The 12,942-nt window shown below is 46.0% G+C and overlaps 1 protein-coding gene across 1 annotated transcript; it reads left to right on the top strand.

The window, feature by feature from the left end:
• The first annotated feature begins 847 nt into the window (after positions 1–847).
• LOC100670451 (elongation factor 1-alpha, oocyte form) lies at positions 848–4,493 on the top strand. The gene is made up of 7 exons (XM_003415637.3): positions 848–1,536; positions 1,704–1,883; positions 2,305–2,601; positions 2,694–2,844; positions 3,519–3,775; positions 3,948–4,182; positions 4,310–4,493. Exons 1-7 carry the CDS (start codon positions 1,393–1,395, stop codon positions 4,429–4,431), a joined length of 1,386 nt encoding a protein of 461 aa, XP_003415685.2. The 5' UTR covers positions 848–1,392; the 3' UTR covers positions 4,432–4,493.
• The last annotated feature ends 8,449 nt before the right edge of the window (positions 4,494–12,942 follow it).

The following is a 12,942-nucleotide window of genomic DNA, read 5'->3' as shown; positions in this document are numbered from 1 at the left end:
GTGGGGAATAAGGAATTGCAGAATCTTTGGACAATCATTTACCTCCCTAGGCGTTAGATTCCTCTATAAAATGTGGAAGGGGATAAATGAGATGCTTCCTCACTTCGCTGACATTCTGAAGTTTCTTGGTTCTTTAGGGGCAAAGGTGCAACATGGCAACTTAAGAATGAGAAATGCAGAGTGTTCAAGGAGATGGGCTTCTGTGGGACCAAGAACCCCAGAAGTCCAGACTACTGACCTCCAGTCATTCTGGGCCCAAGCACAAGCTGAGGAAAGGAGCAGGGGAAAGGGGTGAGCATTTACTATGTGACTGAACTCTGCAAGGATTCCCAAGGGAAGGATGAGAACATCTTAAGCCCCAGAGTAGGCTTCATACAGACACAACCACTGCCAACTCAGCCCAACCAGCTCTCTCTCTAAGCAATCCTGGACTGGTGAAGTAGAGAAGACTCAGCAGGAACAGCTGTCTTCCCAGGAGCCTGGGAGCTTTTGAGAGGAGAGGCCATGACTACTTCTTTTGGGGTCCTCAGCCTCTAACACAGCATCAGGAAGCTTAAGGAAAGATGAATGGATGAATGAATGAATGAATGGCCTGGGTCACTCTGCACCTTAGTCTTGAGGGGTCATCTACACCAAGTAAAGTACTATGCAGCATTTATTCTATACAGTATTTTCATCTATTTCTTACTTCCAGGCCCTTCCCTTCCCCATTCCACTTACCAGCAATTCTACCCCAAAAAAGTATTAGTTAGCCTTACTCACCCTCCCTTCATCCAATCACACAATAATGCAAGACTGTTCAGAAGCTGGGTCTGGGAGTAGGGAGTGGCATTTTCTAATAGGATCAGGCTCTCCTTTCCAATTTGGTGGGATACAAAAGAAGGAGTGGCTAGGGGGATGGGAAGTTCTGGGCTCATAAAAGCTGTAGACCTGAGGATCTAAGGTCACAGCAGCTTTGGCTCCGGAGGACAAAGAGGTCAGCTTTGCTTCTTCTTATTTGCAGGTGAGTGTTTGTAGGGGAGGAGTACAGACTATGGAGTTGGTAGGGTCTCTTGTACTAAAAATAGGAGGGGTGGAAGAATGGGACTAACTAAACCCCAGGTTTTCTGGGGATGGCACCCCACCCCCCCCACAGCAGAAGGGATGGGCTTGGACTGCTTAGAAGTACTGGATATAGCACTGGGGTTGTCCCGAAGGTACGGCCTGGGCAAGTGCATTTCAGTTTACAGCTACTTAACCCCTGATGTATCCTGAGCTCCGGGCTAGGTGCTGTGGAATGCAGACCACGTACCTGACAGGAGTGTAGAGGAATAGAGAGAGGGTGCAGTCCTGGGATGATTCAGCTTCACTCATCCCCACTTTTGTCCAGTAGTGACTCTGCAACCCACCGCCATGGGCAAAGAGAAGACCCATATCAATATCGTTGTCATCGGGCATGTGGACTCTGGCAAGTCCACCACCACTGGGCACCTCATATACAAGTGTGGTGGCATTGACAAGAGAACCATCGAGAAGTTTGAGAAGGAGGCTGCAGAGGTGAGGCATGCCCTGTCTGGCTATAGTGGGGAGAGAGGTAGGGAGAGATCGTCCTCATGTGTGGGTCTAGTTATAGAGTGCAGAAAGTAGGGTCTGAGATGGACTTGTTCGGCTCTCCATTAATGCATTTTACACCCCCCCGCCCCCCCACCCCGCCATGCCCCCAGATGGGCAAGGGCTCCTTCAAGTATGCCTGGGTGCTGGACAAGCTGAAGGCAGAGAGAGAACGCGGCATCACCATTGATATCTCCCTGTGGAAGTTTGAGACCAGCAAATACTACATCACCATCATTGACGCCCCAGGCCACAGGGACTTCATCAAGAACATGATCACAGGCACTTCCCAGGTACTGAAGCCAATGCCCAAGGGGCCTCTGGATGGAGGGGGAAGCTCAGGCTTTAATGTCCAAGCCCTTGGGAAGGGTTGTCCTCACCCATATCAATCATCTGTTTCATCACTCTAATGGGTTCATTTGGGGCTGGGTTAAGACCAGGTCTTCTGATGCTCAGACATGTAGATCAGCAGGTCTGGGAGGAAGCAGCTAGACGCTCATTTATAGGACTAGATGAGAGCTTAACTCTCCACAGCAGGGTCCCTGTCCATAGCAGCCAGGGGCTCCACGAATGTCCCTCGTGCATTTTTAAGTTTTTGGTAGCCTTCCTCAGCTTCTCGATGGGATCTGGGACTTCCGAAGCTCTAGCGGGCTTCCCACCCGGTCAGACACCACCTTACCAAGCCTCTCTGTTCCTGGGGCCCCGTCTATGCAGGCCGACTGTGCTGTGCTCATTATGGCTGGTGGTGTGGGTGAGTTCGAAGCCGGCATTTCCAAGAATGGGCAAACTCGCGAGCATGCGCTGCTAGCCTACACGCTGGGCGTGAAGCAGCTCATCGTGGCGGTCAACAAGATGGATTCCACCGAGCCCGCCTACAGTGCTGCACGGTTCCAGGAGATCACCAAGGAAGTGAGCGCCTACATCAAGAAGATCGGCTACAACCCGGCCGCCGTGGCCTTCGTGCCCATCTCGGGCTGGCACGGGGACAACATGCTGGAGCCCAGCACAAACGTGAGTCTGCCGGGTGGGACTCAGATGGCCCTGGGCGGGGGTTACTGGGAGCCACGGCCTCAGACTCACCTCCACCTCAACCCTCCCTGCAGATGCCCTGGTTCAAAGGCTGGAAGGTGGAGAGGAAGGAGGGGAATGTCACCGGAGTGACACTGCTAGAAGCTCTGGATTCCATCCTCCCACCCACTCGCCCAGTCAACAAGCCCCTGAGGTTGCCTCTGCAAGACGTGTACAAGATCGGAGGTGAGTGAGGGGCTGGATGGGGTGGAGGGTAGACTGCTCATTTAGGAATTAAGAACGAGTTCTGGAGTCTGATTTTGACACATAGTGACCCATATGACAGGGTAGAACTTCCCTATAGGGTTTTCCAGGCAAATGCAGTGCTTCAAGAGCTCCACTGCTAACTGAAAGGTTGCCGCTATGCCAACCCACCAGGTGCTATGTAAGAGGAAGATGTGGCAGCCGGCTTCCATAAAGATTTACAGACTTGGAAGCACTATGAGGAAGTTCTACACTGCCCTATAGGGTCACTATGAATGGAAATCCAGTGGTGATAGGAATGGATTTGGTTGAAATCTCTACCAGAGCCATTGGGTGGGTCTGAACCACCAAACTTTAAGCAGCTCAGCACTTAACCATTGTGCCATTGGGCCTCCTTTGGGTTCTGGCTGCCTTGGTTCAAATCCTGACTCCATTGCTTCTCTGAGCTAGGATGAGAAATCAGCATTTTGAACCTGTCCAGTACCTTAGAGAGCTAGTGCATCCATCCATGTGTTTTCTGTAGGTGCTCCTTTGTCCTTAAATCCAGGGGCCAGGTACCTCCCAGGCAGCCAGGTCTCACAGGACGAGCTTATTTCCAGGACAAAAAGCTTGGCACCCCTCTTGGTAACTCTGACTTCCTTTCTTCCACTGGACAGATATTGGCACTGTGCCTGTGGGCCGTGTGGAGACTGGCTTCCTGAAACCTGGAATGCTGGTCACCTTTGCCCCCACCAACGTCACCACAGAGGTCAAGTCTGTGGAGATGCACCATGAGGCCCTGGCTGAGGCCCTGCCTGGTGACAACGTGGGCTTCAATGTGAAGAACGTGTCTGTGAAGGACATAAGGCGTGGGAATGTGGCTGGAGACAGCAAGAATCACCCCCCTATGGAGGCTGGCAGCTTTGTGGCACAGGTGAGGCTCCAGGAAGCCAAGGGCCTCAGGGATGGTGGTGATGGGTCTCCTTCTTAGGAATCAGTCCTAATTAAGATTGAGGCCCCAGGTTTGTGAAGATTTTGCTCCAGATCCTAGGGCTAGCTGCCATTAATCTTGTGACTCTTCCAATTCTATCCTGTCTACTTGCCAGGTGATTGTCCTGAACCACCCTGGGCAGATCCATGCTGGCTACTCCCCAGTGCTGGACTGCCACACAGCCCACGTCGCCTGCAAGTTTGCCGAACTGAGAGAAAAGATTGACAGGCGCTCAGGCAAGAAGATGGAGGACAACCCTAAGGCCTTGAAGTCAGGCGATGCAGCCATTGTGCAGATGGTCCCCAACAAGGCCATGTGTGTGGAAACTTTCTCTGAGTACCCACCTCTAGGTGAGCCATGGGTTGCTACTGAGTCATGGGAAGAAGGCACAACCTCCATTCTGCAACAGAGGCTCAGGCCAAAGGGCTTTTTGTTCTAGGCTACTATCCAGAAATCATTCTTTATTCTCTTTTCCAGGTCGCTTCACAATCCGGGACATGAGACAAACAGTGGCAGTTGGAGTCATCAAGGTAGTGGATAAGAAGTCCTCCAGTGCTGGCAAGGTCACCAAGTCAGCTGTCAAGGCCAGCAAGAAATGAAGCCTGCTCCCTACAGTTTCTTCAGCTCCTTCCTTCTGCAAAGATATTTAACATTCCATGTACTTACTGAGTAAAATTACTAAAACTTACCTAGTGGTCCTGATTTCTTCCAAGGAGGAAAGCATGAGGTAGATGAGGAACATCTACCACTGGCATCAAAGCATTGTTGTCCTGGGTGTGATTTAGCTGGAGGACCCTAAATTACATCCTGTTCATACCTTAGTCTCATATCCTGCCATTCCCTATTTCACTCCCAAACCTGCTTCTCTGCCCTATCCAATGTGTCATGAAGTTGAATTATCCTGAGATGTGAAAAGCACCTTGCTTCATAGTGTGTTCCTTTGTCAATTAAAGAACTAAGAGCAGTTTATGTTTGGTTTCATCTCTCTTCCCTGCCTCCCTAAGTCTTGGTCTCTTTAATACCTGGGCAGAATGGTGCTCAAGAATGTTTTCTGAGTGACTGACAGAACATACTAAAACACAAATGCTCTGAACGAGGGTAAACATTTTGTAAAAAGTCCAGATAATAAACATTTCAGACTTAGTAATTACAAAGATAGGCCCTCAGTCACAACTACTATTTCTACCATTGAAGCACCAGAGCAGCCAGCAACACATGAAAATGAATAAGGGTGTCCATGAGCCAGTAAAACTTCACAGCTCTGAGATTTGAATTTCATATAATTTTCACTTTCATGAAATATCCTTTTTATTTTTTCAACCATTTCAAAATGTAAAAACCACTCTTAGGACACACGGGATACCAAAACAGGTGGCAGGCCAGATTTGGTTCCTGGGCCATAGTTTGCCAACTCCTTCTCTAAACTAATATTAGATATTTAATTACAAATATTGTTGAGACTGCCTAAAGATCTTTTTACCTTCATATTTATAGATACTGATTTCTACCAGGTGTATATAATCTCATAACTACCTCTCCTCACTCGCAGCTGGGATGCTCTTTTTTTTTTACCTGCCACTTTCTTCTTGAGAGTCTGACCTGCTGCCTTCCCCTCTCTCTGTCCCCTCAAAGGATATGTGGCCGTCCTACTCCTGGGGAGCCTGGGCTGGCTTTGACCATACACACCATTTTCCTAGCACTGAGTCACAGGAGAGTTGTCCCTGCTTCTGCAGAACGACAGTTACCAGGGTTCTGGTATTCTTTGGACATGAAATTTGACTTATAATTGGGGCAAAAGGGAGGTTTAATTTGTCTCTATTCTTTCTTACCCATTATATAATGCAATAAAAATGCACTGATAATTACTGTTTTTTGGAATGCAGAAGCTGGAAACAAAGAAGGATCCAAAAACCAAAACCAAACCCAATGCCGTCCAGTGGATCCCGAGTAGAGTAGTACTGCCCCATAGAATTTCCAAGGAGTGCCTGGTGAATTCGAACTACCAACCTTTTGGTTAGCAGCCATAGCAGTTAACCACTATGCCACCAGGGTTTCCAAAGAAGGATCAGTAGTCGGAAAATACGGCCTTAGTGATAGAAAGGACACCAGAGTTTGCATGATAGAATTTTGCAAGACCCACAACTTATTCATTGCAAATACCTTTTTTCAACAATATAAACTGTAATTATACACATGGCCTTCGCTGGGTGGAATACACAGGAAATCAATTCGACAGCATCTGTAGAAAGAAACAATGGAGAAGCTCAATATTAGTCAGAACAAGGCCTGGGGCCAATTGCAAATTGGAGCATCAATTGCTCCTATGCAAGTTCAAGTTGAAACTGAAGAAAATGATAGCAAGTCCACAAGAGCCAAATTATGACCTTGAGTATAACCCACCTGTATTTAGAGACCATCTAGAGAATAAATTTGACACATTGAAGGCTAATGACCAAAGACCAGATGAGTTGTGGAATGACATCAAGGACATCATAAATGAAGAAAGCAAAAGGTTGTTAAAACACAGGAAAGAAAGAAAAGACCAAAATGGATGTCAGAAGAGACTCTGGAACTTGTAGCCAAAGTGAAAGGAAGAAATGACTAAGTAAAATAGCTGAACAAAAGATTTTAAAGAGCAGCTCGAGAAGACAAAGTATTACAATGACATGTGCAAAGACCTGGAGTTAGAAAAGCATTGCTTAAGCTGAAAGAAGTGAAGAAAAAATTGAAGCCTGGAGTTGCAATATTGAAGGATTCTATGGGGGAAATATTGAAAGATGCAGGTAGCATCAAAAGCAGATGGAAGGAATACAGAATCACCATACCAAAAGAACTGGTTGAAGTTCAACCATTTCAGGAGATAGCATATGACCAAGAAGTGATGGTACTAAAGGAAGAAGTCCAAGCTGAACTGAAGGCGTTGGTGAAAAACAAAGCTCCAGGAATTGATGGAATACCAATTGAGATGTTTCAACAAATGGTTGCGGGGTTTGCAGTGATTACTTGACTATGGAAAAAATTTGGTGGACAACTGTCATGGATTGAATTGTGTCCCCCAGGAATATGTGTATCAATTTGACTATGCCATGATTCCCCATATTGTGTGATTGTCCACAATTTTGTCTTCTGGTGTGATTTTCCTATGTGTTGTAAAACCTATGTGTTAATGAAATGGGATTATTGGCAGTTATGTTGATGAGATCTACAAGATCAGACTGTGTCTTCAGTCAATCTCTTGAGATATAAAAGACAGAAGCAACCAGAGACAGGGGGGCCTAATACCACCAAGAAAGCAGCTCAGGAAGCACAGCATGTCCTTTGGACCTGAGGTTCCTGTGCAGAGAAGCTCCTGGGCCAGGAGAAGATTGATGACAAGGACCTTCTTCCAGAGCCCACAGAGAAAGAAAGCCTTTACCTGGAGCTGATGTCTAGTAGCCTACTAGACTGTGAGAGAATACAATTCTCTTTGTTGAAGCCGTCTGTGTGTGGTATTTCTGTTACAGCTGCACTAGATAACTAAGACAACAACTAGATAACTTGGACAGCCAACTGGAAGGGATCCATATTTGTGTCTGTTCCAATAAAAGATGATCCAAGAGAATGCAGAAATTATCAAACAATATCATTACTATCACATGCAATTAAAATTTTGCTGAAGATTATTAAAATAAAAACAAAACTGCAGTGGTACATTAACAAGCAGATGCCAAACATTCAAGCCCAATTCAGGAGAGGACATGGAACTAGGGATATAATTACTGAATGTCAGATGAATCTTAACTAAAAGCAGAGAATACCAGAAAGATGTTTGCCTGTGTTTTATTGACTATGCAAAGGCATTCAACTGTGTGGATCACCACAAATTATGCATAACAGTGTGAAGAACAGGAATTCCAGAACACTTAACTGTGCTCATGAGGAACCTGTACATGGATCAAGAGGCACTTGTTAGAAAACAACCAGGTGACACTTTATGGTTTGAAGTGAGAAAACATATATGTCAGGGTTGTATCCTTTCACCATGCTTATTCAATCTGCATGCTGAGAAAATATTCAGAGAAGCTGGACTATATGAAGAAGAAAATGGCATCAGAATGGGAGAAAGACTCATTAACAACTTTTGATAAGCAGATAACACAACCTTGTTTGCTGAAAGCATAGAAGACTTGAAGTACTTACTGAGGAAGATGAAGGACTACAGCCTTCAGTATGGATTGCATCGCAGCATAAACTAAAATCTTCACAACTGGACCAATAAGCAACATCATGATAAATGGAGAAAATGTTGGTGTTGTCAAGGATTTCACTTTACTCGGATCCTCAGTCAATGCCCATGGAAGCAACATTCAAGAAATCAAACTTACATTTCCTTGGGCAAACCTGCTGCAAAAGGCTCCAGAGGTTCGTCCTAACTTTGAGCAACTCTGCCCCTCACACCAGAAGTCAAAAATGCATTTCATCATTTCTTCAACATCATTTATAAATTGCTTACCGACTCCTCTTACCAGCTTCCTCTAGGCTGTTTTTGTTTTGCTTTATCTTTCCATATCCATTTAAAAATCCCTGTTTTTCCCACCATCATCAATACATCTATCTTCCCTATATCTTGTTATAACATTGAACTGCTATCATTTTATCAATTTTGTGCCACCAGTTGATATAGATATTGGAGGGGAGAGTACTCCTGAGAAGGTTTCAAAAGTTGAGCTGGAGATCTTAATTTCAAGCTCAAGCTGTCTTTTTGTTAGAGTCTCAGCCTATTTATTACAAATGCAAATACCCAATGTTCTGTTGCAGGTCCAGGTGAAATTTCACTTCTGTAACGAAGACTGAGAATAAAGGATCCATACGCATTGCACCAGGAAAGCAACATTCCAGTGGGATTCCTGTTTCTCAGCTGTCTCATCTGTGAAATAGGAATTACAGTAGCACCCAGTGCATAGGGCTGTAACCGAACCGAACCCATTGCTGTTGAGTCTATTCCAATTCATGGCGACCCTATAGGACAGGGTAGAACTGCCTCGTGCAGTTTCCGAGAAACGCCAAGTGGATTTGAACTGCTGACCCTTTGGTTAAATGCGGTAGCACTTAACCACTACACCACCAGGGTTTCCTGAGGGTAAAATGAAACAATCCAAGAAAACTGCTCAACACTGTGTCAGGCATGAAGAAGGTAAATATTTATTCTTGATGATTATTGTTGCTATTTTACACGTAACCTAATCTTCAGGTGACAACTGAAGTGATCATCTTTGCAGTTACACTTGCTGTTTTGTTCACCCTTCTTCCATCAAAATCGCTCAGAAGTATGAGTCTTATATCTTCCCAGGCTAGGCCCAAGATAGCTGTGTGGTGTGTGGGACGAAGAGACTGGCCCAGGCATAGCTCATGTGGATCCAGTTGTCAGAGACAGGGCACTCCTGTGTGTTCTACTCTGTAAAAAATGACAGCAGCAGTTTTAACAAAACTGTTTGGAAAACCTGGTGGCATAGTCTTTAAGAGCTACATCTGTTGGCCAGAAGGTCGGCAGTTTGAATCCACCAGGCTGTCCTTGGAAACTCTATGGGGCAGTTCTACTCTGTCCTGTAGGTTTGCTATGAGTTGGAATCAGCCCTACGGCAACAGGTTTTGTTTTGGTTCTTCTCATGTTTATAGAATCAACAAGGGCTGAAGGGGTCATTTAAATGTCACTTTCATATTCATACTACATTTTGTAGAAGAAATAGTATGCTACAAATGGTATTATAAAATCTGGACTGCAAGAGGGTCTTAGGACTGTTACATGCCAAAGATAAACAGCAGTGTGATTTGTTTCTTTACAACGAGAAATATGACTGCCATCCTAAACTTTCTTTTGTTTCATTTTTCTGTATTTTAGATGAGTATTTTTCAAACTATGTTCTTTAGTGCTTTAGTTCCATGAGTGGTTAATGGTGTGCCTCTAAAAAAGGGTTCCCCAGTTAAATACGTATGGTGACCTCTAAAATAGGTTTTCTTCCTATAAAACAGTGTTCCTGTGGAATCTAATGTGGATCCAAATCCAAAAACCAAACCCAGTGCTGTCGAGTTGATAGCTCTGTTCAAACCAAGGATGAGACTGCTATTTTACCCATGCTAATTAAAAAAAAAAAAAAAAAAGTTTTTTTTTTTTTTAATAAAGACTCAATTCCCCTGAGATTACATTGTTATTGGCTCCTCAGGCTCTTAAAATGTAAAGATTATTGCTCAGTTGGGGTTTCTTCTCCAAAACATTAAGCTCATGAGTTACAAGTGGATTTGCTCATCATTTCTTCTTTTTCACAGTTTAATTTCCTGAGGCCTAGAAACATAGCTTTCCTCCATATGCTGACGACTTCCTCAACTCACCTATCTAACTTTATCCCTTGTTGCTTCCGTTCTACTGCCTTCTGTCATGTCAATTTCAACTCATAGTGACAGAGTAGAACTGCCCAATGGGGTTTTCAAGGTTGTAATCTTTATGGAAGCCAGCTGCTATACCTTTCTCCCACTTAGCAGCTGGTGGGTTGGAATCACTGACCTTTTGGTTAGCTGCTGAGCACTTAACTACTGTGCCACCAGGTCTCTATATTTCCTCAGTGTGCCCTCAAATGTCGTAACCTTTCCTACTCAATTGTCATCCCCCTCCACACTATCAACTGATGCAGGAAAAAGGAAACCAATGTTCATGGGCCTTGTTAAAATACCACCTCAATTAGGAAGGAAGGGGTAAGGGGAGTCATTTCTTAGATGGGCACTGAGCTTCTGTGAAGGGTGGTAGAATAATTTGGAAAAGGATAGTGGTAATTGTTGTTCAAGGAACCCTGGTGGTACAGTGGGTAAGTGCTTGACTGATGATGGAAAGCTTGGAGGTACGAACCTATCTAGGTGCTCCATGATAGAAAGACTTGGAGATTTGGCCTGTAAAGATTATGGCCCAGAAATCCCTAAGGGTTTTCTACTGTCATATGGAGCTGCTATGAGCGGAAATCTACTCGACGGCACCTAACAACAACAGCATCAGCTGCACGACCTGATGAACATAATCGATGTCCCTGAATTATACGTGTAAAAATCATCGACTTGCCAAATGCTTTGATATATGTATTTTTACCACACACACACAAAAAAAAAGCCACTTCACTGATGTATTTAGTCAACAAACATTTAGTTATTATGTACTGGGCACTATTATAGGATCTCATGAAAAGATCAGTGAAAATGATGAGGCTGCAGCTCTTGTAGCACTCACAGTCTAGTGGAGGTGGGCAGATGGAGAGGCAGCCAATAATAAATAACCATGAAGGCAAACAAACAAGAAAATATCAGATAACTGTGCTATGCAGAAAATAGTCACCGACGGGAAGTAGTAAAATGGCTCTAGATTGGTGTTTGGAAAAGCCTCTCTGGGAAGACACTGAATTGATTTTAAATGACAAGAAGGAACGAGCCTCTCAAAGACGAGTGTCAGAAGCATTCTAGGGAAAGCAGACAGCTACTGTAAAGCCCATAGGAGCAGAAGGAAGGCTGTAGGAAGGGAAAAGTGTAGTGTGAGCTGAATCCAGAGAGGCAGGGAAAGGTTAGATTATAGAGGGCTATTTACGTCAGGGTAAGGAGTTCGAATTTTTATTCTATGTGAGATGGAAAGCCACTGAATATTGAGAGTGGCAAGGCTGGATTTAGGTTTTAAAGAGAGAACTTTCTGGCTGTAAGTGGAGAAGGGGTTGGTGAAAGATGGGCAGAATGAGACAGGTATCAGTGAGAAGTGTTAGGCGGTGACTATTATTGTCCAGAAATCCCTGTGTGGTATAAACAGTTAACATGCTCAGCTGTTAACTGAAAAGTTAGAGGTTTAAGCTCATCCAGAGGAACCTTGGAAGAAAGGCCTGGCAATCTACTTACAAAAGACCAGCTATTGAAAACCTTGTGGAGCACAGTTCTACTCTGACACACATGAGGTGACCATGAACTGGAATCCACTAAATGACACCTTTGTTTTTTAATTGTTTAAGCGGGAGGTGATACTTGCTTGAATTTTTTTTTTTTTTTCAGGTTTGCAGCGTGGAGGTTTAATGAGACAATTCCGGTGGCGCTGCAGGGCTCTCACCCAGTCTAGGCCCTCATTCCTTGGGTCCCTGTAGACCCAGGGCGCTTCAGCAGCATGGGGGACTAAGGAGAGCACCAGCGCCACCTGCCCCTTCCCTGACGTATTGTTTCCCCCTGTGCTAACCCTGCGCCACCCAACCAGGCAGCCCTACACTCCCCCAGGCCAGAGACCCCGGTTCCCTGAAGGGTTAAATCTTTCCTTTGCTTGGGGCCACGGCCCAGGGACGTTCAGCCTCTACTGGGTGTCCCCTGGCCCCAAGCTGCGGGAGCACAAGGGACAGAGGGCTTGTCTGCGTCCGTCCCTGACCCTCTGCTGCGCGGGCCCTACCAAGGAGACTCTGCGGGCAGGGCAGCCCAGGCCGCGCGCAAACGTAAGGCAGAGTGTGGTGGTCGCCGGCGCCCTCAAGGCAGCCAGGCCGTCTTCCGAGCAGGACCTGGTGTGAACTCCAGCCCCTCTTGCTGGGAGTCCGTGCTGGGCGCAGCCTCAGTGGGGGGTGGGAGGGCATGAGTGCACCAGCGGCCACTTGTCGGGCCTGCAGCGCAGAGACTCAGCTGGGCGAGGAGGCTCCACCATGTGCTGGCACCCCTATTCCCGCCAGCACCCCGCTCCCCACCTGCCCGGGACAGCCCGCGGGTCTGCGCGTGGGCCGACAAGCTCTCCGTGAACGCAGCGCAGTCCCTGCGCCTGCGCCCCAGAAGGCACAATCGAGGTGTCTAGGAGGTCGTGGGCAATCTGCATGGGGTAAGCAGACGTGTTGACGTACCTGAGACAGATGGCACTGCTGGGGTGCATTTGGAATAGGGGGATGGATTTGAGATACGTTTAGCAGTTTCTTTTTTGTTTTTTTTAGCAGTAGAGTCACCAGACCGCCTGTGGGTAAGGGAGAAGGGAATCAAAGATGAGTCCTAGATTCTTGGATTGACATCCTTCTTAAACCCCGCCTAGATTCCCCGCCCATCTGTCTCGACCCTTACCCAGTCCCAGCCAGAAGTAAGATTTCCGTCAC

The sequence above is a fragment of the Loxodonta africana genome, chromosome 7 (genome assembly GCF_030014295.1).
Source record: "Loxodonta africana isolate mLoxAfr1 chromosome 7, mLoxAfr1.hap2, whole genome shotgun sequence".
Taxonomy (NCBI): Eukaryota; Metazoa; Chordata; class Mammalia; order Proboscidea; family Elephantidae; genus Loxodonta; species Loxodonta africana.
This window is presented reverse-complemented; position numbering and strand designations above follow the sequence as displayed.

Excerpts from the sequence above, each read along its gene's own strand:
- LOC100670451 (XM_003415637.3), top strand. The coding sequence starts at position 1,393 with ATGGGCAAAGAGAAGACCCATATCAATATCGTTGTCATCGGGCATGTG. Across the intron at positions 1,884-2,304 it reads TGATCACAGGCACTTCCCAG|GCCGACTGTGCTGTGCTCAT; the intron begins GTACTGAAGCCA and ends CCGTCTATGCAG. Across the intron at positions 4,183-4,309 it reads CTCTGAGTACCCACCTCTAG|GTCGCTTCACAATCCGGGAC; the intron begins GTGAGCCATGGG and ends TCTCTTTTCCAG.